Source organism: Salvia splendens, chromosome 19 (assembly GCF_004379255.2).
Source record: "Salvia splendens isolate huo1 chromosome 19, SspV2, whole genome shotgun sequence".
NCBI lineage: Eukaryota > Viridiplantae > Streptophyta > Magnoliopsida > Lamiales > Lamiaceae > Salvia > Salvia splendens.
This window is the reverse complement of record NC_056050.1, coordinates 25,446,236-25,471,709: the sequence shown is the minus strand read 5'-3', so window position 1 is coordinate 25,471,709 and position 25,474 is coordinate 25,446,236. Positions and strand designations below refer to the sequence as shown.

General features: G+C 34.9%; 4 protein-coding genes across 4 annotated transcripts; all 4 read right to left on the bottom strand.

The window, feature by feature from the left end:
* Positions 1-8,261: 8,261 nt before the first annotated feature.
* LOC121778827 (loganic acid O-methyltransferase-like) lies at positions 8,262-9,930 on the bottom strand. The gene is made up of 3 exons (XM_042176231.1): positions 9,826-9,930; positions 8,849-9,472; positions 8,262-8,759 (listed from the first exon to the last, which is right to left on the bottom strand). Exons 1-3 carry the CDS (start codon positions 9,907-9,909, stop codon positions 8,427-8,429), a joined length of 1,041 nt encoding a protein of 346 aa, XP_042032165.1. The 5' UTR covers positions 9,910-9,930; the 3' UTR covers positions 8,262-8,426.
* A 2,494-nt stretch (positions 9,931-12,424) lies between these two features.
* LOC121779454 (loganic acid O-methyltransferase-like) lies at positions 12,425-13,833 on the bottom strand. The gene is made up of 3 exons (XM_042176782.1): positions 13,693-13,833; positions 12,873-13,502; positions 12,425-12,806 (listed from the first exon to the last, which is right to left on the bottom strand). The coding sequence occupies exons 1-3, from the start codon at positions 13,771-13,773 to the stop codon at positions 12,474-12,476; spliced, it is 1,044 nt and encodes a 347-aa protein (XP_042032716.1). The 5' UTR covers positions 13,774-13,833; the 3' UTR covers positions 12,425-12,473.
* A 4,525-nt stretch (positions 13,834-18,358) lies between these two features.
* Positions 18,359-19,828, bottom strand: LOC121779431 (loganic acid O-methyltransferase-like). Its single transcript, XM_042176762.1, has 3 exons — positions 19,735-19,828; positions 18,971-19,597; positions 18,359-18,848 (listed from the first exon to the last, which is right to left on the bottom strand). Exons 1-3 carry the CDS (start codon positions 19,813-19,815, stop codon positions 18,516-18,518), a joined length of 1,041 nt encoding a protein of 346 aa, XP_042032696.1. The 5' UTR covers positions 19,816-19,828; the 3' UTR covers positions 18,359-18,515.
* Positions 19,829-22,035: 2,207 nt separating this feature from the next.
* On the bottom strand, positions 22,036-23,273 carry LOC121779229 (loganic acid O-methyltransferase-like). The gene is made up of 3 exons (XM_042176548.1): positions 23,193-23,273; positions 22,445-23,065; positions 22,036-22,368 (listed from the first exon to the last, which is right to left on the bottom strand). The coding sequence occupies exons 1-3, from the start codon at positions 23,271-23,273 to the stop codon at positions 22,036-22,038; spliced, it is 1,035 nt and encodes a 344-aa protein (XP_042032482.1).
* Positions 23,274-25,474: the final 2,201 nt, after the last annotated feature.

Here is a 25,474-nt window from a genome sequence, read left to right as displayed (position 1 = left end):
ATAAGATAATATTGAAATACAATATGAGATAAATAAAAACAGACTTTATCTTAAATTAAATTAGTCATATGGGTGGGGTTACATCTTAGCACTTTGGAGATAAGCAGATATGCATATTCACGACCTAACTTTTTGAGAGAAAGTACAACCAAACAAGATATAAGAATAAATATGACTTCTAGCCATGAGTAGTAGTTGTAACAGAATGGGTCCTAAAAAGAAAAAAAGAGGAAAATATATCTTACTTAACAGAGACACTTTATTTAGGTATGATCTTAGACCAACAAAACAACAACCGTGACCATATACTAAACATCATTGCGCTTGAGAATAACAACAACCACAACAGTTCTATCGTTAGAAGGATTAGCGTAAGCCGGTGAAATTTGTAGTTTCTCCTTCAAAATATCGAACGTTTCATCGATGATTTCGTCTCCAAACTCATTTGTAAGCATATTTTGTTTAACTGCCCTAAAAAATGCCACGTGGCCATCAACAGTGAGCAATGTCATAGTCTTCAAAATTTCCATTCTTTCTATGATGAAACTATTGCTCTTCTGCAATATGGCTATCAACTCCTCTGGGGTGGGAGTATAGCATGGAAAGTTAAAAGTCTCACACTTCTCCTTACACAATCTTCCCTGATAAAATTGATTTACAAATAAAAAAAGGATTAATTTCTAGAAAAACTTGAAGTTTGGCTGTTCGTCCCACAACTTTGAAAATTAATTAGAAAAACTATGATATTTAGATTAGTTCACAAGTATCCATGATAAAAATTGAAAATTTTTGATTGCTTATGTTTAATATATTATTAATATTTTTCAACTGAACAATGTTGTTTTCTTTACTAATTATAGAAAATATTGTTTTACACATATTTTTTTTAACTAAACAATGTTGTTTTCTTTATTAATAGTAGAAAATATTGTTTTACTCATTGGCAGTGACATCTACTTATGATTTTTCGATTGCCACACTAGACACCAAATTTTTTTTACATAATATAATTAAGAACAAATCAAAACTTAATAATTTTTCTAGCTAGCTAATTCTTAAAGTCATGGGACAATTTATGGTTTTTCAGACAATTTACCTAAAAATAGTAGTAATCCCCTCCATCTCTAATAATTTGTCACCATTTGAATTGGCCTTGGTTTTAAAAAATGTAATAGAAAGTGAATTGAAAAAGTTAGTGATACGTGAGTCCTACTTCTATATGTGTGAATTAGTTAGTGGAATATTAGGTTCACTATCAAAAATGTTAAAAGTGAAAGGTGACAAAGTATTAGGGATGAATGAAAATGGAAATAAGTGATAAATTTTCAGGAGGGAGTAATATTTTTCAAATAAAAGGTGAAAAACATAGATCAGACCTTTTTGGCCATGTGGAGGAGGGAAGATCTGAGAAGGTCGGCCAGCGTCCCAACAGTAAACTCTTTTTGTGGGTCCCCAATAGGCAGGTAGTGCAGGAATTAGAAGAGCCATAATCCCACCTTTCACCATTTCCACAGCCCTACACTTCAAGAATGATTCCATATCCCTCTCAAATGAATAAACCTATGCGGCCACATTATGGCCAACCATAAATTAAGTAAATAACAAAAAAAATTAATTTTTTTTCAAATTTTTGGTTTAATACTATTTGATTTTACTTTTATATCATCTTCATTATATGTTACTCAATATGTTAGTGTTGTTCTTTCGTAGTTTTTGCTCAACTTATTACTACTGTCATTTCTTGATTGTTGCTCAACGTATACAGTAATTCGTGATATTAATGTGTTTTACGTAATGGAATTCAAAGATAAGTATCAACTCACAAGTCCATTCACACACATATAAGTTTATATCGATAATTCTAATTTTTTTATACATGTAAATGGACTAAAATAACTTTTTATGGCCGGCCACATTATGGCCATTTAGCATCACTCCTCTCAAATTGCCCCAAATAAGCAGCATAAACCTCCTCATTCTCTCCTCCGCTCCAAATGAAAGCTTTGAGGCCCTCTGCCGCCTTGGGAACCTCCGACAGCCACTGGAGAGACCAAGCAGAGTACGCAAAGTGGACGGATGACGGCGGGAGAAGTCTCCGGGCACTGCTAAAACCTTGTAGCTCCTGTCGGGCAGGAGGGAACTGAAGAGGGTGTTGAAATCGTTGGAGATGACGTCGTTGAAGTAGACGTAGAACTCTGGGGTTTTTAGGTATGGAGATTCATATTTCTGTTTGACGGCTTCGATGATCGTGTGCATGGCCGGAAAAGAGTTGCTTCCGGTTGAGCACCCGAAGTCGGCAATGCAGAAGGTATTAGTTGAAATCTCTAATTTTGTGGCTATTTCTTCTTCGATGATTGCGTTTGCAGTTTCCAATACTCCTCTCTTGAATTTGAGCATGAGCAATCATGTAAAATTATAGAATATGAATGCAATAGTTTAATTATAATAGTGATAGATTGTTAACTTATGTTCCATCAATACGAAGAAGATGAAAGGTCATGCCCAAGCTGTGGATTGGGAAGAGTCAAGAAATGATAAATGCATAGTTACTGATTCATTTAGCATCTAGAGTGTTCTGTTATCTCTATATATACCAAGCTATCATGTATTGTTTACATAACAAAAAATACATATAATCTTACACAAAATTAGTTTGCTCTTCTTCTATGGCTTCCATACAAATTCCTTTATGGTATCAGAGCCTAGGTTCATCCTAGGGCTCTGATTTTTATTTATTTATTTATTTTTTATCATTTTATGTTATGGCGGACAGTGATAGCTCCAACATGGAAGAATCACTAGTTTCAGCTTCTGCTTCTGCTTATGTTTTAACCCAATATCATCCAATTTCAATTAAGCTCACAGAGAGCAATTACCTCCTTTGGAAACAACAAATTATGTCTACAATTCGGGCATTTGAGCTTGAATCATATCTTTCTGATAGCAAGGCTGCGCCAGTTCCTATGTTGCCTGTTGATGGATCATCTCAGTTGGCAATGAATCCAGAATATCTGCCATGGAAGAAGCAGGATCAATTGCTTGCTTCCTGGTTACAGTCGTCTCTCACAGAGAGTCTGGTGGTTGGTTTAACTACAAGTTATGAGATCTGGAATGCTTTAGAGTCAAGTTTTGCTAGTCAATCTAAAGCAAAAATGATGCAATACAAAATGCAATTACAATCTGTGAAGAAAGAGAATATGTCCATGATAGATTATTTGGGGAAAATCAAAACCTATTGTGATCTTCTTGCTGCTGTAGGTTGTAAAATTTCAGAGGATGATCAAATCCTTCATGTTCTCAATGGTCTTAGTGCAGAGTATGATCCAGTTATTGTTGCCATCACAGCTAGAGTTGATGGATGGGCTATGCAAGAAGTAAGCTCTTTACTTCTCAGTTTTGAGTCAAGATTGGAGGTTTCAAAGCCATCAAAAGTTAACATGGATGGATCTGCTCCATCTCTTCATATTGCTCATGCTTCTATGCCGGGCAAAGAAGAAACTCAACATCAGAATTATCGAGGCAATCAGTTCAGAGTTAATGCTAGAGGAAGAGGTGGTTTTAGAGGTGGTAGATCCGGTGGCCGAGGAAGATTTGGGAATAGGTTGATCTGTCAGCTGTGTGAGAAACCAGGGCATACTTCTAGCCGTTGTTGGTACCGCTTTGAACAGAATTTCATGCCTCAGCGGTCCACTAATTTCATGCCTCAGCAACAGTCCCTCTATAGACCACCTCAGCAGCAACAACAACCTAGTTATCACAATTCAGTTTCTGGTTCAAATCCTTTAGCCAATGTTGCTCAAATCAGAGGCTCTTCTAGCTATGGATCTCCTCCTGAATATTCTAATGATGTTGTTTCTGCAATATCTTGGTATCCAGACTCAGGTGCTACTCACCATGTATCAAATGATCACTCCAACCTTAACAGTGCCTCTGAATATCATGGAGGTAATTCTCTTCATCTTGGTGATGATTTTGGAGTTAAAATTGCTCATGTTGGTAGTGCTACTATTTTTCCTGCTTCTAACCATCATTCTTCTAGACCTCTTCTGCTTAGTAATCTCTTACATGTTCCTAAAGTCTCTAAAAATCTTCTTAGTGTCTCTCATTTTGCCGAAGATAATCATGTCTTTTTTGAATTTCATCCTACCTTTTGTCTTGTGAGGGATCAGGATTCCAAGGAAATAATACTCCGAGGAGTCCTTGAGAATGGGCTATACAAATTTCTCCTCAACAGGGTTCAAGATCTTCCAGCTTCTTCAATAAAGTGCAGTTCTTTGCCTACCAATGCAGTGCATCATCGCATTTCATGTCCATATACTCCACAACAAAATGGTTTAGCCGAGAGAAAGCATAAACACATTGTTGAATCTGGTTTAACTCTTCTCTCTCAGTCAGACTTGTCCACATGTTTTTGGGATGACTCATTTGCTACTGCTACCTATCTGATCAATAGAACCCCCTCTCAAAACCTATCATTCTTGTCACCTTATGAACTGCTATTCAAAGTCAAACCCAATTACCTTGATCTTAAACCTTTTGGTTGTCTCTGTTATCCGCATACTAGGCCTCTTAACAAATCCAAACTTGATTTTAGGTCGGAATCTGCTATTTTTCTTGGATATAGTCAATCTCATAAAGGTTATAAGGCTCTCTTGAATTCTGGGAAAGTCATTATAACTAGAGACATTGTTTTTCATGAGACTGTTTTTTCCAAGAAATCTGCTAGCTCTACTTCTTCTACTTCTTTCCTTATTCCTCATTCAAACACCTCTGATCCTACTACTCTAGCTCCCACTTCTCATCCTATCTTCTCTCCAGCTCCTTCTGCAGCTCCTGCTCCAACTCGTTTTGCAACTTCTGCTCCAACTCCTGCTGTACAGAATACTCCCTCGAAATCTTCTTCAGTTCCTTATCATTCCCCTTTAAGATCTTCCCCTGATCTTTCATCTCATGATCATATTATATCTTCTCATCTTCCCTTGCTTGCTTCCAATGTCTCAGACTCTGTCTTGTCCAATACTCCTTCACTTTCTTCTCCTACTACAACCGCTCCATCAATTCCTCTTGCTACTACCAACAGACATCACATGATCACTAGAGCTAAGCATGGCATCTTCAAACCTAAGGCTCTTGCTACATAAACTAAATCATGTGATGATGATAAACTCCATGTTCTCATTCCTCACTCAGCCAAGATTGCTATTGCTATTCCTGTTTGGAAGTGTGCTATGACTGCAGAATTCTTGGCATTATTAAGGAACAAGACTTGGACTCTTGTGTTTCTTCCACCTGGGAAGAATCTTATTGGTTGTACTTGGGTTTTTAGGCTCAAGAAGCATGCTGATGGTTCAATTGCTAGAAAGCTCGTTTAGTTGCTCAAGGTTTTGCTCAAGAGGCTGGTTTTGATTTTGTCGAGACTTTTAGTCCAGTGGTTAAGCCTACCACTATTAGATTAATACTGAGTATTGCTGTCACAAATGGTTGGCTCATTCGACATCTTGATGTTAATAATGCCTTTCTTAATGGTGATCTTGAAGAAGAGATTTATATGAAACAACCTTCGGGTTTTGAACAGGGTCCTCCAGGGATGGTGTGTAAGCTTAATAAAGCTTTGTATGGGCTTAAGCAAGCTTCTCGTTCTTGGTTCCTTACCATTCAGTCTACTCTTCTATCCCTTGGATTTACTCAATCAAAAGCAGACCACTTATTCTTCTTTCAACACACAAAGACAGACACTACATATCTTTTGCTCTATGTTGATGACATGCTCATCTCTGGAAATTCTTCTTCTAGGATTCAAAGTATTATTGATCAATTGCATCAGAAATTCTCCTTGAAGGATCTAGGGGAAGTGACTCATTTTGTTGGTATTGAGGTGTCTAAAACGACTCTTGGTCTGCATTTATCTCAGGCTACCTACATCACTGAATTGTAGCAAAAAGTGAAAATGTTGGAGGCTAAATCATATCCTACTCCAATGGTTTCTGATCTTAAACTCAGTAAAGAAGAAGGAGAACCAACTGTTGATGGTAAACTATATAGAAGTGTAGTTGGAGCTCTGCAGTATGTTACTATAACCAGACCTGAGCTTAGTTTCTCTGTGAATAAAGTTAGCCAATATATGGCATGTCCATTAGATACCCACTGGAAAGCTGTAAAAAGGATACTTCGATATCTGAGTGACACGATTGATTATGGCCTCCAAATTAAAGCTTCAGATTTCAAGTTGTGTGGATTTTCTGATTCAGATTGGGCTTCAGATGTTGATGATAGGAGATCAACCACTGGATATTGTGTTTTCTTTGGTGGTAATTTGGTATCTTGGTGTTCTAAGAAGCAAAAGGTTGTTTCAAGATCTAGTACTGAGGCTGAGTACAGAAGTCTAGCCCATGCGGTGTCTGAAATCTCTTGGATTCGATCTCTACTACATGAGTTACATATTCCTGTTAAATTACCCCCTATTGTATGGGTTGACAACTTGAGTACAATTGCCTTAGCCTCAAATCCAGTTCTACACTCAAGAGCAAAACACATAGAGTTGGATATTCATTTTGTACGTGACAAAGTTGCAGCTAAAGAGATTGAGCTCAGACATGTTCCTTCTCTTGATCAAGTTGCTGATATTTTAACTAAACCTCTGAGTTTGCAATTCTTCGCGAGGCTACGCAACAAATTGGGAGTATGTTCGCTGGCCTCCCTTGAATTGAGGGGAAGTGTTAACTTATGTTCCATCAATACAAAGAAGACGAAAGGTCATGCCCAAGCTGTGGATTGTGAAGAGTCAAGAAATGATAAATGCATAGTTACTGATTCATTTAGCATCTAGAGTGTTCTGTTATCTCTATATATACCAAGCTGTCATGTATTGTTTACATAACAAAAAATACATATAATCTTACACAAAATTAGTTTGCTCTTCTTCTATGGCTTCCATACAAATTCCTTTATAGATGTATACCTGGTAGGATGAGTTTTTGACATAGCTGTGAATTCCATCGCCACCATTCATGGAAAAATGTCAACTATCTCTGGAAGAATCCATGGAGAAAAACTATCTAGAGAAAGAGTGAATCATACATCTATATGTATAGAGAATTGAAAACTTTAAAACAAAAAAATCAAAATATTTTAATGGAGATTTGATATATCATGAGGCACGCATATAACAAGATTGTCTAACTATTATAGGTTTGATTCTTCGTCTTTTTCTGTGTCACATATAGTTTTTGTATCGAAAATATTATTCGGATCTTTTAGGTCAGAATTTGTACCTTGCTTTTTCTCAAGAAAAATAATTATTTGTAGAGTTAGACTGATGGAATCCATGTGCCACGGTATATGATACGTGATCAAATGGTATAATATCTAATTTTGACAGATGGTTTCCATGTGGAACTGTTTGATACCACAATTTTGTTTTTATTTGGCTGGCATATATGAACAACATTCTGAATATATATAGAAAATAGTCTGTATATAAACATATTCTGGTATATATGGTAGGATTCTGTTATGTATTAGGCTTGGGCCGAGGCGATGTCGGTGAACTTGGGCCGTCAGTTGGGGCCCATATCACCTTATTTGCGTATGATATAGTAGAATGGCTGATGTCTGATATACTAAACATTGCTGCGTTTGAGGATAGCAACAACCACAAGGGTCCTATCATTAGAAGGATTTGCGTAAATCGGTGAAGTATGGAGTTTCTTCTTCAAAAGGTCGAACGTTTCATCAATGATTTCAGCTCCAAACTCATGTGCGAGCATATTTTGAGGAGCTGCCCTAACAAATGCCACGTGCCCGTCAACATTGAGCAATGCTCCCGTCTTCAAAATCTCCATTTCTCTTTTTGGCTAAAAACAAAACATCTAATCATACCTACTTTATTCTTTATTTTACTTTGTTTTCACCTCTCTCTTACTTTATTTTCTCCTCTAGTTAAACTCGATAAACACAATTTTTTAAAATCCCATGCAGAAAAAAAACGCTTCAAGTAACATGAGACAAAGAGAGTATTTAACTAAAAAAAAGGAGTATTTAACTAACACCTTAACTTAAATTTAGCCACATCAGTTTCAATTTTGGCGATAATGGGAAAGCGACAACAACAACAATGTTCATGATATTTACGACTAAATTTAAGTTTATGGGAAGATCCAGAACGGCCAAAGTTCGTGATATTGATGACCAATTCTTTTATTCATTTATGTAGCATATTCGTCCATAAAAAAATAGTCCTGGTAGTGGGTGGAATGAGTTAATAAGGAACACGAAAGCAACAAACTTTATTTTGTAAGATAAAATTCATACTCCTATTACATTATGTAGATACCATAAATCCCAAAGCCCCAAATTATTTTTATAGTGATACAATAGAATTATTGATGCCTCCGAATATCCACCCAACAAAATCGGTGAGCAAAGTACTAAACATTGTTGCGCTTGAGGATAGCAACAACTACAAGAGATCTATCATTAGAAGGATCTGCGTAAACTGGCGAAGCTTGGAGTTTCTTCTTGAAAAGGTCGAACGTTTCATCGATGGTTTCAGCTCCAAATTCGTATGTAAGTAAATTTTGATGAGCGGCCCTGAAAAATGCCACGTGGCCATCAACATTGAGCAATGTCCCACTCTTCAAACTGTCCATTCTTTCTAAGCTGAAACTATTGCTCTTTTGCAATATGGCCCTTACTTCCCCTGGAGTGGGAACGTGATATGGAATGTTGAATGTCTCTGACTTTTCCTTACTCAATTTTCCCTGCAAAAGTCAATATAGTAGTCAATTTCATTGACTTAGTCAAAGTTTTTAATACCGATTATTGTTACGAGTAAAAATGTAGATTTGACCTTTTTGGCCATGTCGAGGAGGGAAGATCTGAGAAGGTCGGCCAACGACCCAACGGTATACTCCTTTTGTGGGTCCCAATAAGCAGGCAGTGAAGGAATTAAAAGAGCCATAACTCCACCTTCCACCATTTCCACAGCCCTACACTTCAAGAATGATTCCATATCCCTTTCAAATTGCTCCAAATAAGCATCATAAACCTCCTTTCTCTCATCTCCACCATGCCAAACAGACATGAGGCCCTCGGCCGCCTTGGGCACCTCCGTCAGCCAATGGAGCGACCAAGAACAGTACGTGAAGTGGACAGACGACGGCAGGAGAAGGCGGCCGTGGAAGTCTCCGGCTACCGCGGCTGCCTTGTAGCTCCTGTCGGGTGGGAGGGAACGGAAGAGGGTGTTGAAGTCGTTGGAGACTAAGTCGCTGAAGCACACGACGAATTCTGGGGTTTTGAGGTCTGAGGATTCGTATTTTTGTTTGACAGCTTCGATGATCGTGTGCATGGCCGGAAAAGAGTTGTTTCCGGTTGAGCACCCGAAATCGGCAATGCAGAAGCTATTAGTTGAAATCTCTAATTTTGTGGCGATTTCTTCTTCGATGATTGCCGTTGCAGCCTCCAATATTCCTCTCTTGAAAACATCAATGTTTCACAAACGTTAATTCCTTAGTTAATCCGCAAACATAAATTCATGTAGGGACACTTTTTAATAGTGTCTCTAAACTGCATTTAGGGACGCTTTTAAAAGCCGAGATTAATTCACTAACGCTTTCTCTTTGCTTCCTTATTCTTATTTGACACATCAAGTATATGGATGTTTTTTTAAGGCGTTGGTGATATATTAAACAATAACAACAAAACGTTCCTAATGAAATAAAAAAGCGTTTTTATTTGTTATTTTTTTCTTGTAGTGGACTTACCATAGATCATATCGAAGTATGAGAGTTTAATAATTATGATGGTTAAAGATGTGTAGATTTAAACCTGGTAGGATGAGTTTTTGGCATAGCTGTGAGCTCCATCGCCACCATTCATGGATAAATGTCCACTAACTTTGGAAGAATCCATGAAGAAATACTATGTAGAGAGGTGAATCATATGTGTGTATATATAGAGGACATGAGAGTGATAACTAAGTTGGAAATGAAAACTATTATCCACTAAATAATCCAAGGGTTACAATTGACAACTAATTCGTACGAGGTTAATTCATGTCCATCAATCTGATTTAGTTTGTAGTTGGATTTGATTCATAGATTCTTAGAAATATACTTTTTTGTGTATAATAATAATGTTTTATTTGTACATGTAGGCCAAACAATTATGGTTCACATTTATTCCAAATTTATACTAGGATTTGTTTATATACGAACTATTTTCTATGTACATAAACATTATCGGGGAGTAAAAATTCAGTGGTTCGGACATATTGCTACGTAGCGTGTCCAATTAATAACAATTGCAGAAATGGTTATCTATGATTGATTTGGACACACCACATGACAATATGTCCGGACCACTGATCGATTCTTGTATATTTATGTCGATACATGCATACATACATATCAAAAGGTGAAAAAGTAAAAATATATTTTCTTTCTGCACATAACTAATAGTCTTGTTTTCTAATGTTGGATCATAACAAAAAGTAGTTAATCATCTTAAGTGTATCTCTTTAATAAAATAAGTTCCACTAACAAATTTTATTTTTTCTAGAACTGTCTTACTTATTTTATTCATAATATGTGTCATTCGTTACTAAAATTATACTCCCATACAAAGAGAAATAGAATATATGTCATTCACAATAACCAATCAACTAATATGTATTTCACAAAACATTTCACGTTTTTATGTCAAGGAAATAAAATGAAAAATGCATTGCACGTTTTTTGAGGATGTGTACGGATCCGTAAAGTTCACAATATACAATCAAGTTATCAACCAATTTATTTTCCACAAACGTCGTCCAATGCACCAAGACATAAAATTAATAATATGGCCCCTTCAATTTTTGTCATAACGTAAGAGCACAAAAAGAATTTGTGAACAGTTTTAGGTATTTTATCTTGCTACGCAACTTTGTGAGCCAAACAAAATCTACACATGATTAATAATGCCTATTTAAGGTATCCACTGTACTCACGAGGTGTCCAACAGCCCAAAGCACGCATTTGCGTGCGCAACGCCTAAGCACAGTGGTGCCGTTGTCCCAGTGACAGAATCAAAATGTTAAATAAGTCGATGCTGAAATTTAAATGCATAATAGTATTATAATATTCAATTTTACATATAATGTCAATACAAATTTTATGAGACAGTTAAATGATAACCTTTTTCGATGAATCACCATATCTTGAAGCGATTGAAGAATAATTTCATTTTTATTTTCATAAAAGTTTCACTTAATATGTACAATTAACATACATTCATCTATTCTTCTCCCACTACTTTGCAAATTTATCTCATCGAAGAAAATACTCTCACAAATCTTCAATATGAAATAACTCGACTATATCATTATAAATATCACTAATCGGACTCCGATCATTTAAAGTTATCATTCCATAATTTTTAGAAAAATATCTATATATAACTAACGGGTTTTAATCTATGAAAAACTATATTTAAATACAGAAACGCAGAACAATATCATGCGCATAACATTTATTGGTCATCGCTAGTCTATTTTAGGTCATTCTAACAAAGAATGACCTAAATTGATCTTAACATGACATTAAACCAAAATCTTATAATATGATCTAAAACGGCTAAATTATGACCTTCCGTGTTTTTGGTTAATTATTGACCATTAGATCATCTAATCCTAAGGCCAAGATTTGGATTGCATTTCTAGATTTAGATGCATTCTTGTTTTGATCCCCCCATAACTATAATCATAACAGCAAGAATTTTTAGATAATAATCGTTCCTATATTAATAATTTTGTTGACTACTATTTGCATAAGAAACATAATTTTATAGTATGTCACAAGTTGGTAGTATGGCTATAGGTTGCTAATTTCTATGTAACTCGACTAGATGCCTGTTACGTAATTTTAATTTACAATTGTAAAGTGTTTTTAAAGTTACAAATTTTTCCGAAACTTGGAAAATATGAATTGGATATTTGGGCTTCATTGGACTCAAGGACTTTTCATTTTACACATACCCAAAAATCATAATATCACAAGCAAGCCCAACAATACGAATATTAACGGCCCAAAACTAATAAGTTTAATGGTCTTCTTCGCACTTTCGGTTTGCATAGGGATCGGGCCATTCGGGGTGGAGGGCGGCCATGGCGACGGGATTCTGATTCCGTCACCAGCCAAGCTCTGGTGTAGCGATGGCTTGGCCTTAGATGGCCCATGCATGCAATTGCAAAGCACACATTTGAGTAGATGGTCCATTTAGCCACTGAAAATCAAAGATGAAAAGACTTTCCTCTTATGAGTAGAAACACATCATATTCATAGGCATCAACGAACTATATATTTTGTCGAGAACCGAACAATAAAATGCTCCTAAAATACAACATAAAATATTGAGATCTAGAGATGGGGAATAAAGAATGCTTTGTGATATATTAGAATTAGAATTATTGATGCAACAATAACGATGACGAAGTACTAAACATTGCTGTGCTTGAGGATAGCAACAACCACAATAGATTTATCATTACAAGGATTTGCGAAAACAGGAAATGTTTGGAGTTTCATCTTCAAAAGATCGAAAATTTCGTCGACGGTTTCAGCTCCAAACTTATGTGAAAACATGTTTTGATGAGCGGCCCTAAAACATGCCACGTAGCCATCAATGCTGAGCAATGCCGCACTCTTCAAAATCTCCATTCTTTCAATGCTAAAACTCTTGCTCTTTTCCAATACAACCCTCACCTCCTCTGGGGTGGGAAAGAAGTACGGAAGGTTGAATTTCGCTAACTTTGTCTCACTCAGTCTTCCCTGCAAAAGTTAATATAGTCGTCAATTTCACCCAAAGTAATTGTTGTTATGAATAATGGATTTGACCTTTTTGGTCAGATCGAGGAGGGAAGATCTGAGAAGTTCGGCCAAAGACACGCTGGTAAACTCTCTCTGTGGGTCCCAATAAGTAGGCACTCCGGGAATAAGAAGAGCCATAATCCCACCTTCCACCATTTCCAAAGCCCTACATTTCAAGAATGATTCCAAATCCCTCTCAAATTGCCCCAAATAACCTTCATAAACCTCCTCCCTCTCTCCTCCGCTCCGACATGGAGACTTGAGGCCCTCGGCCGCCTTGGGCACCTCCATCAGCCAGTGGAGCGAGCAAGAAGAGTACGCGAAGTGGATGGAGGATGGCGGGAGAAGACAGCGGTGGAAGTCTCCGGGCACTGCGGCTACCTCATAGCCCCTGTTGGGTGGGAGGGAGCTGAAGAGGGTGTTGAAATCGTTGGAGACGACGTCGTTGAAGTACACGTAGAATTCTGGGGTTTTGAGGTGTGCGGATTTGTATTTTTGTTTGACGTCTTTGATGATCGCGTGCATGGCCGGAAAAGAGTTGCTGCCGGTTGCGCACCCAAAATCGGCAATGCAGAAGTGCTTGCTTGAAGTTGGAATCTCTAATTTTGTGGCGATTTCTTCTTCGATGATTTTCGTTGCAGCATCCAATAGTCCTCTCTTTGAGACAAAACATGATAAGAATACACATTTTATGTCATATTACTCGAAGATGATGAGTTATCTATTTTAACAAACTGTCATAAGATATTCCACAAACTTGATTCCTATGTTAATTTATGAATGGATGATTATAGATCATATCAGAATATGATGCAATTGTTAAATTATGAGAGTAATAGATGTGTACCTGGTAGGTTGAGTTTTTGGCATAGCTGTGATTTCCATCGCCACCATACATGGAAAAATATGCATCATCTTTGGAATCCATCAAGAAACTATATATGTTGATAGGTGTGAATCATATGTCTATATATAGACAATATGAGAATGGTTTTCACATAGCATATTATTTACATGTATGATAGGGTTTACGTTCTCTATCGAGTGGCTTGTAGAGCACGCGAAGATTGAATGGAGCAAAAGAGATAATTCCCTACTTGAAGTTCTAGAGTTCTTGGAACAAGAATGAGAATAGAAGTTCATTTCATATTTCTCAATAAATCAAAATGATAGAGAATTCTATTATTTATAGAATTCTAAACCCTAAAATCTATCTTGCTAAGCAAGCAAAATAAATAAATAAAAAGATTACAAAAGATATGCAAAATCAAATCAAATACTATTAAAAGATACGTTGGAGATTGAGAGAGATTTGGACACGATCTTGAGCGTGATTTAGATGCTCGAGCAATGTATTATACATATGAATGTCTATAGAGAGTTGTAATCAAATAAGAGCCTTTCTTTTAAATGAGAACTAGGAACTATTCAAATCCATTGGATATCACGTAATTTTCTCGATTGAAACTAATTTTTTCACATAAAATATGTCAAATTAAATGTAATTTTATGAGTTTAAAAAATCCTAATTGCATATGTTTAGATAAAAAAGATTTGGATATATCTTTTACATTTTTAAGGACCGAACTAGAGACCAAATCTCAGCCATCCATTTTTCTAATCTAGTGGATAAAATAAATCAAGCAAATGATATATTTCATTTTTAGATCGTTTTACTTCATTTTATACAAACTTCAAATTTGATCATTTTACTTCATTTCATTGCATAAAGACTGAACTACAATGATTTTAAAATGAATTATGCGTTGTCTAATAATGAACTGTATTTAGTTGGACGGTTCAGCGTGAAGATTTAGTTTTGCATCATAAACCATATATATACATATATATTCCGAGTGAGAATTGAAAACTAATACTCCCTCCGTCCCAATAAATATGCAGCATTTGGTTTCTTGCACGTGATTTTATGCAGTGTTGTTTTGTAAGTTAATGAAGAGAGAATAAAGTAAGAGAGAAGAAAAATTAGAGATAGTGTTATTTCCATTTTAGAAAACGTTCCACTTTTATTGAGACAACCCAAAAAGGAAAACGTTTCATTTCTAATGGGACGGATGGAGTATTCATTATAATCCAAGGTTTACAAATACAATGATTACTTAAATCGTGATTAGTCATGTCCATCAAATATGAAGAATATGTGTGGCTTAATTAGAAGAGTGTCGTTCCTCTAAGCTTAAGAGTGACCTAATTTACCACCCTTGATAACGATATCTAACGAATACATTGTGCTTGTTCCCCTTAGTCTAAGAATGACCTAATTTCCAACCCTTGATAAAAAAAGGCAAGATTATCCCCAAGATTTACAAATTGATGTAAAATCATAATGGTCAAATTGTGTTCCGTCTCACAACTTCGAAGTATATATGTAGAGTGGTGAATCATATATCTCTATATATAGACCATATGAGAATGGTGTTCAACTAGGAACTATTCTCATCCATTGGGATAGCGAATCCAACGGATTATGCACATGTGACGTGACATTTAATTAATTATGATTTCAAACTAATGATTTTTCTAAATATCAATCTACTTCAGGGATAATATTGTAAAATGCAACTAACAATTAGTAATCACTTCTCTTTTCTAAAAAAATAATAGTACTACTTTGTACTCTATAACATAACTTTCTCCATTGAAACTATTTTTTTCACATAAAATGTAGTACCAAATTAAATGTAACTTTATGAGGAATCTAAAAAAAATTCCAATTGCATATGTTTAGATAAAAGATAGTATTCTATTTTTAATATCATTTTCATATGTTTTCAAAAATGAATAATATAATTGAAGTATATTAGTTTTCAACACAAAACATATCAACTATATATCTGTAACATCAATATCAATTCATACGCATTCGACTATTTTCGAAAATATATGAACATATGCAAAATATTATCTAGAACTTTTGGTTTGAAAATATGGAATTAGGATGTAGTTAAATTTATCATAAAATTATCTTTAATTTAATAAACTTTTATGCTATAAATTGTGTGTGTTACACTAATGACATAATTGATTACATCATTTTACAATTTAAAAAAAAATTACTAGTATCAGTTTCCAGCATATAGCATATTTTTGTTTGTTGGTATTATACAATGCTACATGGATCCATCATTCAAAATTAAATACTATATCCCTTCAGATCTCATACCGGTGGCACATGGAAGTCATCAGTATAATTATACATGGAGTATATGTTTTTTTTAAATTAAATACTATATCCCGTCAGATCTCATATACCGGTGGCACATGGAAGTCATCAGTATAATTATACATGGAGTATATATTTTGTTTTTTTGGAAAAAAGACATCCCCATAATATTTTGGATATAGAAAAGATATCTTACACAAAACACGATGAAGAATCAATGTGAAATAATTGGACATTTTTGTTATGAGAAATAATTTTGAGGCATAACGTCTCTATGTTAGTAATATTTTTATAATTATAATGTATACTTTAAAGAACTATAGTCATTAGGAAAATTAAATCAAACAAAATATTCGTATCTAATTACATACTCCATATTTATCCAAGATTAAGAAATACAGCAATTTGAAGAAAAAACTAGCTCTGAGAGAAAGCACTTGTATAATTTCGCTGTTTCTTTGGAATTAATTAAGTTGGTAATATTTTTATTTATGATTAGTTCAATTGATTTCTCCATTCTAATTTCAATCCTATATCCATATCATGTTAATTTGATTATTCGACTTGGTAATTGACAATAGTTTATCTACCAAATCTCTTGAAGATTGAGGTATGGTTTCAGCTCAAATAACTTTATTGTCTCTCTTATATGTGTTGCTTTTCTAACTAAAACTTGAACTAAAATTGACTAAGAAATCAAAAGAGGTGTATAGACTAAGACTTAATCAAAAAGTAAATAAAATTATACTCGCTCTACGATTCCATTCATGATTAAATGACTCATATCAGACTAGTGCAGATTTTATATATTTTTTTACTTTATAAAAGAAAGTGAGTAGAAAAAATTAGTCGAATGTGAGTTATATTTTTATACATTGGTTTTACAATGAAATGCAAGTGGGATGAGTTAATGGAATATAAGGAACGCTTACCAAATATAGTAAATGTGAAATAAAACATTTAATGGCGGAGGAATAGAACTATGAGATATTCCTTCTGGTCATAATTAAATAACTCATATTTTCTTATTTGAATGGTCCCAATAAATATCTCATTTCGCTTTTACCATTTTTAGTAGTAGACTATACATTCCACTGACTCAATCTCACTCACATTTTATTATGAAATAAATATACAAAATAGAACCTAAATTTCATTAACTTTTTCTATTCACTTTACTAACAAATTCAAATAATTTCTAAAACCCAGCACCAATTAAATTTGACACATTTAATGGGACCGCATGGTGTATTTAATGATGGACAAGGAAGTAATAACCTAAAAAGGAATGTAGAAAACTAAAGTAAAAAGTAAAAGAGTAGTGATAAATTAACAAAAATGTATACACAAAATTGGACATTTTAGATATTTTATATTTATAATACATTTATTATGATTAATTAATTTAATGTATTACATAATTACCCTTCTATGATCATTTAGGATAAAATAAGCTTTCCATATCAACATTTACACATTTAGGAAATTATTTACTACTTCATAATCAATGCATAATTTCTTCTTTCATTTTTTATAGCAACAAATGTCAATATAGTATATAAAATATGTTAGTATAATATATAGAATGACATTCTTAAAGTAATGTGTTGACATTCTCAAAGCATTGTGTTGATATTTTCAAAACACTGTATTGACATTTTCATCCAAAATCCTAATTTGGTAATTGTTTTTATCTTTTTTGATTTAATTAATAAAAATGAAAACTACACCTGGCAAATTTTAGACCACTAGATTTCTAAAGTCCTATGGTTTTAAATTAGTTGTTGTTAGCAAGTAGAGAGTGAGTTAGCAATTGATCACTCCCCTAAGTTTTGATCTATATCTAAGTCAGTAGTTTGTGTCAAAATGCAGTTGACAATTAATTTTTGACAATGTCGTTACTGTCCGCCATTAAATGTCCTATTTTTCCTTTTTTGTCTGTCCGCCAGTAAATGTCTCATTGCACTTTTACTATATTTGGTAGGTGGACCCCTCATTTTATTAATATTTTATTATAAAACTAATATATAAAAGTATGAGCCACGTTCCACTAGCTTTTTTTATCTACTTTTCTTTACAAAGTCAAACAATTTCTTAAAACTCGAACCCGTCAAATATGGGACATTTATATTCATGGACGGAGGGACTATTAGCTATCTTCCTTCTACCAACTAACTGCCGATCAACAATTTTCAGATTAAATGCAATAACACCTGGAAGTATTTCTTCTTCTTATCATTCACCAACATACTCTAACACATTCAATGAACCCATGAACACAAAATACCTAGAGAAGTAAATGTTAAGCGTTGAATTTTGAAAGAGACTTGATTCTGACTTTGACAAGAACATGTGTAAACTATGAGAATTTTAGACTTAAAGCTAAAGCGATGAACACGTAGAAATAACAAGATCTACGATTATGAAGAATGCTCATAAATACTCAACAATCTTTTTTTCTCTCTTATCTTAAAACGGTGATCAATGTACTAGACATTGTTGCGCTGGAGGATAGCGACAACCACAACAGTTCTATCATTAGAAGGATTTGCGTAAACCGGTGAAGCTTGGAGTTTCTTCTTCAAAAGGCCAAACGTTTCATCGATGGTTTCAGCTCCAAACTTATGCGTCAACATATTTTGAAAAGCTGCCCTAAAACATGCCACGTGGCCATCGATGTTGAGCAATGTCCCATTCTTCAGAATCTCCAATCTTTCTATTGTGAAACTATTGCTCTTTTGTAGTATAACCGTCACATCCTCTGTGGTGGGAAAGTGGAATGGAAGGTTGAATGTCTCTAACTTTGCCTTAGTCAGTCTTCCCTATTGTTGTTTTAAAGTATGTTAAAATTTATTGATTGAGAAACGTATAGAGAATAATTGTACTGGTAAGTTATCATCAGAGAAATCATAGTTTCTTGAAAAGTAAAAGTCGTAGATTTGACCTTTTCGGCCAGATCGAGGAGGGAAGATCTGAGAAGCTCGGTCACCGACGCAGCGGTGTACTGTTTCCGTGGGTCCCAATAGGTAGGCACCGCAGGAATTAAAAGAGCCATAATCCCACCTTCCACCATTTCCACAGCCCTACACTTCAAGAACGCTTCCAAATCTCTCTCAAATTCATTAACATAAGCTTCATAAGCCTCTTCACTCTCTCCTCCGATCCAAACCGAAGACTTGAGGCCCGCGGCCGCCTTCGGCGCCTCCGTCAGCCAGTGAAGCGCGCAAGAAGAGTACGCAAAGTGGACGGACGACGGCGGGAGAAGGCGGCGGCGGAAGTCTCCGGCTACTGCGGCTACCTCGTAGCTCCTTCCGGGTGGGAGGGAACGGAAGAGGGTGTTGAAGTCGTTGGAGACGACATCGTTGAACCACACGTAGAAGTCTGGGGTTTTGAGTTCCGAGGATTCGTATTTCCGTTTGATGGCTTCGATGATCGTGTGCATGGCCGGAAATGAGTTGTTTCCGGTTGAGCACCCGAAATCGGCGATGCAGAAGAAGCTATTAGTTGAAATCTCTAATTTTGTGGCGATTTCTTCTTCGATGATTGCCTTTGCAGCTTCCAATACTCCTCTCTTGCAAACATAAAAATGTTTTGCAAATGTTACTAATTTTTTGATAAACACACGAAGAATTATGGGTCATATCTGAATATAATTAAATGTAATAATTGAAATATGATAGTAATAGATGTATGGATTTTATTTTAAACCTGGTAGGATGAGTTTTTGACATAGCTGAGAGGTCCATCTCCACCATTCATGGAAAAATGTCTGCTATCTTTGAAATCCATGGCCAAACTATGTAGAGAGGTGAATCATATATATGTATATATATAATTGAGATCATATGATTATCTATAGGGGGATTTAAAACTAATATTCATTAATTAATAATTCTATTGTTGCTGGAAATACAAGTACGACATTTGTTTATTATATCCTCAAACACCAATGATCTACAAAATTGGACAAGCAAAAAAAACAAGAAAAGATTAGGAGATATTACATCAATTGTTGTTTATAACGAAGAGTGGATGAAGAACAAGGTAAATAGTGCACGTATTAGTTTCCTCTTGTTTAGAAACAGAAGTAAGACATTTATTTATTCTACTATTCTCAACAAATATCATTGATATTTTTCATTTTACTTTTATTTATTTTCTTAGGGATATTGGTCCCTAAGACCACGAACTTTGGGCAAAATTTGGTATTTTCCATAAACTTTAAAATTGGCGTAGAATATCACAAATTTTGCACTTTGTTTGATATTTACCACGGCATGTCTATCACCATATTTGACTAACTTACAAGACATTTTTATCATACTTGACACAATTAAATCAACGTGTTTTTCTACATGACTTTTTATCATACTTGTTATGAACTTAAAAAGTGGTTTAAAATATCATAAAATGTATAACAGTTGCACATGTAAAATAAGATTTTGATGAAAATGTCTTATTTGGGCCAGTTTGGGAAATATCTAACAAATTGCAAAGTTTGTGATATTCTACGCCAATTTTAAGGTTAATGGAAAATACCAAATTTTACCCAAAATTTATGGTTTTAGGGAACAATATCCCTTTTGTCTTATTACCATATTATTTAGTTCTTGGATTCAGACTTTCAGGAATTGCTAATTTTATTATTTAACCAAATTAGCTAGGGGTGTATCCGTGGTCTAAGTTAGAGTACTAGTATCATATTTGGAAATCAAAGTTATATTACTGAATTCAAGATTTATAACCAAATAATTATCTGAAATTTAAATGATATCCGAAACATTATAGAAAATAATGCCAAAATATTAAAGAAATAATGCCAGAAGTTCAGAGTATGAAAACCTATCATTCTTTAATTAATTTTGTCCTAGAAAAAGAAATAAATTGAAGATAGTGGTTTTATATTAGAAGAAAACTAATAAAAAAATTTAAAATTTTAGTTTCCCAACAGCCACTTTTGTTAAAGAAAAATTTTAAATACTAAATTTTGTTTAGTTTAAATAAAAAAACATAATTTATTTAAATAATTTCGCAGGTATTTTTAAAAGTTAAAACTTCTCGAAAAATAGCAAAGTAGCACGCCTAGTGTACCTGCGTGGCCACAACTTCTGCCGAAGAACCGCGGCTGCGAGCAATGCCCAAAATGCACAAAATTATAATAAGCCCTCTATAACGTAAGAGCATATGTAATTATGCACAAATAATACTGTTAAATATTAATTAGTCCTTATCCTGTTATGCACCTTTTACTATTTAGCCACACACAATCCACCATTATTAATGTCTATATTCAGCGTGATCTAGGAAATACGAATAATGAGCATGTGTGAATTTTATGTGAAGATGCAAGAATTCAAAATTTTAAATGCTTACTATGAAATTCAAATTTGAAACCGCGAGTTTGATAAATACATACTACTCCCTCCGTCCCCTAAAAATAAAAACTCTTTTCTATTTGATCCATCTTCTAAAAATAGAAACTTTCTATTTTTGGAAATTTCTTTTTCTCTAATAAGGTGAAAACAATTCTCCACTAACATACATTTCTTTCTATCTGTCTCTTAATTCACTAATTTTTGCACTAAAACTCGTGCCATTTTTTAAATTTCTATTTTTAAGAGACCCCCTTCCAGCCCATCAAACTCGTCATCAGAAGATTCATTCGGGCTACAGGTCCTGTCGGAGCCTTGGCCGAACTCAAAAATTCGTTGCCAACTTTGGGAGTCTATGCTGAACTTCGCTGGAGCCACAAGGCCATGATCACATATTCAAGGAAATACAATCATTTTCATTTTTCTTTCTTTTTGCAATAGATCAAAATACGAATGAAATCAAGAAAACCAGTATCACACTATGGGTATCATAAAGCATAGCAACTAACAAAAAAATAAACATACATTTATCAATTGACTACCCATTCACACCCAAGAATACAAAAATAAAGTCGAAAAATGAAAAAATGAAAGAGAATATCCTTCATAGATGGAAACACCTTATTTCATTGTGGTTCTAAACAATTTTGCTTTTGAGGATAGCAACGACCACAACAGTTCTATCACTAGAAGGATATGCGTAAACCGGCGAAGTTTGAAGTTTCTTCTTAAACAAGATGAACAATTCATCGATGGTTTCAGCTCCAAACTCATGTGTAAGCATATTTTGATGAGCTGCCCTAAAACATGCAACGTGGCCATCAACAGTGAGCAATGTCCCACTCTTCAAAATCTCCATTCTTTCTATGCTGAAGCTATTGCTCTTTTGCAATATTGCCCACACCTGTTCCGAAGTGGGAACGTAGTATGGAAAGTTGAATGCGTCTAACTTTGCCTCACTCAATCTTCCCTGCAAAAGTCAACATAGTCGTCAATTTCCATATTAAAGTTGACTTTGTTACGAATAAGAGTAACATTAGTTTGACCTTCTTGGCCATATCGACTAGGGAAGATCTGAGAAGTTCGATCACTGAAGCAACAGTGAACTCTTTTTGTGGGTCCCAAGAGGTAGGCAGTGCAGGAATTAGAAGAGCCATAATCCCACCTTTCACCATTTCTACATCCCTACACTTCAAGAATAATTCCAAATCCCTCTCAAATTGATTCAAATAAGCTTCATAAACCTCTCCTTTCTCAACACCGTACATTCTCTTGAAGCCTGCGGCCGCCTTGGGCACCTCCGTCAGCCAGTGGACCGCGTAAGAAGAGTACGCAAAGTGGACGGACGATGGCGGGAGAAGGCAGCCGTGGAAGTCTCCTGCTAGCGCGGCTACCTTGTAGCTCCTATCGGGTGGGAGGGAACGGAAGAGGGTGTTGAAGTCGTTGGAGACGACATCGTTGAACCACACGTAGAAGTCTGGGGTTTTGAGTTCCGAGGATTCGTATTTCCGTTTGATGGCTTCGATGATCGTGTGCATGGCCGGAAATGAGTTGTTTCCGGTTGAGCACCCGAAATCGGCGATGCAGAAGAAGCTATTAGTTGAAATCTCTAATTTTGTGGCGATTTCTTCTTCGATGATTGCCTTTGCAGCTTCCAATACTCCTCTCTTGCAAACATAAAAATGTTTTGCTAATTAATTTTTGCATAGGCACATATGAAGATATAACGATCATATCAAAATATGAATGAAATAATTTAATTATGATAGTATTAATAGATTTATTGGATTAAACCTGATAGGATGAGTTTTTGACGTAGCTGAGAGGTCCATCGCCACTATTCATGGAAAAATGTCTGCTATCGTTGAAATCCATCACGAAACTATGTAGACAGGTGAGTCATATATCGTATATGTATATATATAATTGAGATCGTATGAGAAAAAATATATTCTACGTGAGAATTTAAAATAGACTAAAATTCAAATTAGTCTTTTACATTTGCCCAAAAAATTGTTTTGATTCTACACATTACATGTGTTAGCTTCTGGTACTAGACATTTTTTCTAGCCCATAATTAATAGTTTCGTGAAAATTGACGGTCAACTTGCATTTTGACAAAATTAGTAAGGTAATTATCATTCTAATTAACCATTTAAACCTAATTTTTGTTAATTATTATATGTCCGACTTTAGCAGCCCTAATTTAACATTTTTTGGTGTCCCACTTTAGAGTCCTGGTTAGAATATTTCATAAATGGTAATGGGTCTCACATTCTACTAACATTTTATTATAAAACTAATATATAAAAGTATGACTCACATTCAACTATTTTTTTCACCAACTTTCCTTTATATTTCTTAAATCCCGTGTCGAACTCAAATGAGACTCGTAAAGTGGGATGGGGAAGTAATTGACAAGATTATGTTTTAAATGGTAATTAACTCACTAATTTAGTTTAATCACAGTTAACCATCAATTTTTTTACAAACTGATGATTATGGCCTAAAACGTACTCTGTTTAGGATAAAAAAGCTAATATACCTAATGTGAAGAAATGTTTTTTGGGAAAATGTTGAAGACCGAATTGTTTGATTAGTGGGTGGGAGAAGTGAGTGAAGGAGAAGAGTAGATACAAGTAAGACATTTGTTTATTACTGTATATACTCAAACACCAAGGAATATCACAGACAGGAAAAAGACATAATTTCTACAAAACTGGACAAGCAAAAAAAAAAAAACAAAATAATATTTGGAGCTACTACATAAATTATTGTTTAAAATGAAGAGCGAGTGAAGAAGAAGGTAAATAGTGCACGCATTAGTTTCCTCTTGTTTAGAAATAGAAGGAAGACATTTTTTTTATTATATTCCTAATACGTATCTTAGATATTTTTCATTTTATTTTTATTTCATTCTTGAATTAACCTTTCAGGAATTACTACTATTTTTTATTTATTTATTCCAAGTTTGAAAATAATTAAGCCTATAAGTTATCAAATTTATTACTTACTGGCCAAAAACATGCCTGACAAACTCATAGTTTAGGATGTTTAGGTGGGTGATTAACATATGTTGTTAAATATTTTGACGTATAAAGTCTAGGTTTCATCCACTTATTTGCTATTTTTAGAGTTAACGAGTTTGTCGGAGTCTTGATGCAAAAATAGGTCTAAAACGGGCAAAACGGAGCGAATGGACTGATTCCAGAGATTTCACCCGGTCGGGCGTTGATGAGGCTCGTTTCACGCATGTATTTTATCATAAACTGCACTAAATTCGGTAAACTAACATCCAATTTTGAGTAGGTGTATGTGAAATCTGTCATTTTTAGAAAAATGAGTTGATCAACTAGGCAGACGAATGGATCAGGAGAATGAGCCAAATTGCTGCAGAAATGGATCAAGTTGGAGCAAATGACATGCAGTGGGAGCACCCAATGAGAAGACTAATGCGTAGCACAAGAAAAGATCCTTAAGGGAAAAGAAAAGTAGACTTTTCAAAGAACAAATGCCCTAGGGATCAAGACCTCACGCCTTCCTATAAATGGAGATAGAGAAGGAGGAAGGAGTGAGCTTCCATCGATGTGGAGAGATGTTCTCCACATCTCTCTTACTTTACCAAATTTCTCATTAAAACTTGTACCGTCCACAAATGTGACTATTTTTTTGGACAGAGAGAGTAACATTTCAGAACATGCTTTCAAGTGCCTAGTGAAAAACTAGGGCATGCGGACCAGATCATATATAAATATAGACGCGGCTAATGTCCTTGAGAGAACGCTGCACGGACCATCCATTTAGGATGCGGATTACCTCCAGTTTTCGAGAAGTGGAGTGAGATCACAAATAGTGCTATTCTATGGCATATGCCAAATGCATCGACAGATCACCCTCAAACACGATGCATAAACATGTTCATTCATACTTATCTTCAGACTTCATATGAATTAATATACGAGCATTTGAAGAGTGTCATTTAATATATACAATTCCAAGTACATAATAGCTCGCAGTATATCAAGACTCACTTCCAACAATTCCAAACATCACTCATCAACGATTGGTTTCTGCAC

Coding starts and splice junctions, on each gene's coding strand:
- LOC121779454 (XM_042176782.1), bottom strand. CDS start 13,773: ATGGATTCCAAAGATGATGCATATTTTTCCATGTATGGTGGCGATGGA. Junction 13,503..13,692: donor CCAAAAACTCAACCTACCAG/GTACACATCTAT, acceptor TTTGTCTCAAAG/AGAGGACTATTGGATGCTGC. Junction 12,807..12,872: donor TCCTCGATCTGACCAAAAAG/GTCAAATCCATT, acceptor TAACTTTTGCAG/GGAAGACTGAGTGAGACAAA.
- LOC121779229 (XM_042176548.1), bottom strand. CDS start 23,273: ATGGATTTCAACGATAGCAGACATTTTTCCATGAATAGTGGCGATGGA. Junction 23,066..23,192: donor TCAAAAACTCATCCTATCAG/GTTTAATCCAAT, acceptor TATGTTTGCAAG/AGAGGAGTATTGGAAGCTGC. Junction 22,369..22,444: donor TAGTCGATATGGCCAAGAAG/GTCAAACTAATG, acceptor TGACTTTTGCAG/GGAAGATTGAGTGAGGCAAA.
- LOC121779431 (XM_042176762.1), bottom strand. CDS start 19,815: ATGGATTTCAAAGATAGCAGACATTTTTCCATGAATGGTGGAGATGGA. Junction 19,598..19,734: donor TCAAAAACTCATCCTACCAG/GTTTAAAATAAA, acceptor TATGTTTGCAAG/AGAGGAGTATTGGAAGCTGC. Junction 18,849..18,970: donor TCCTCGATCTGGCCGAAAAG/GTCAAATCTACG, acceptor AAACAACAATAG/GGAAGACTGACTAAGGCAAA.
- LOC121778827 (XM_042176231.1), bottom strand. CDS start 9,909: ATGGATTCTTCCAAAGTTAGTGGACATTTATCCATGAATGGTGGCGAT. Junction 9,473..9,825: donor CCAAAAACTCATCCTACCAG/GTTTAAATCTAC, acceptor GATGTTTTCAAG/AGAGGAATATTGGAGGCTGC. Junction 8,760..8,848: donor TCCTCGACATGGCCAAAAAG/GTCAAATCTACA, acceptor TGACTTTTGCAG/GGAAAATTGAGTAAGGAAAA.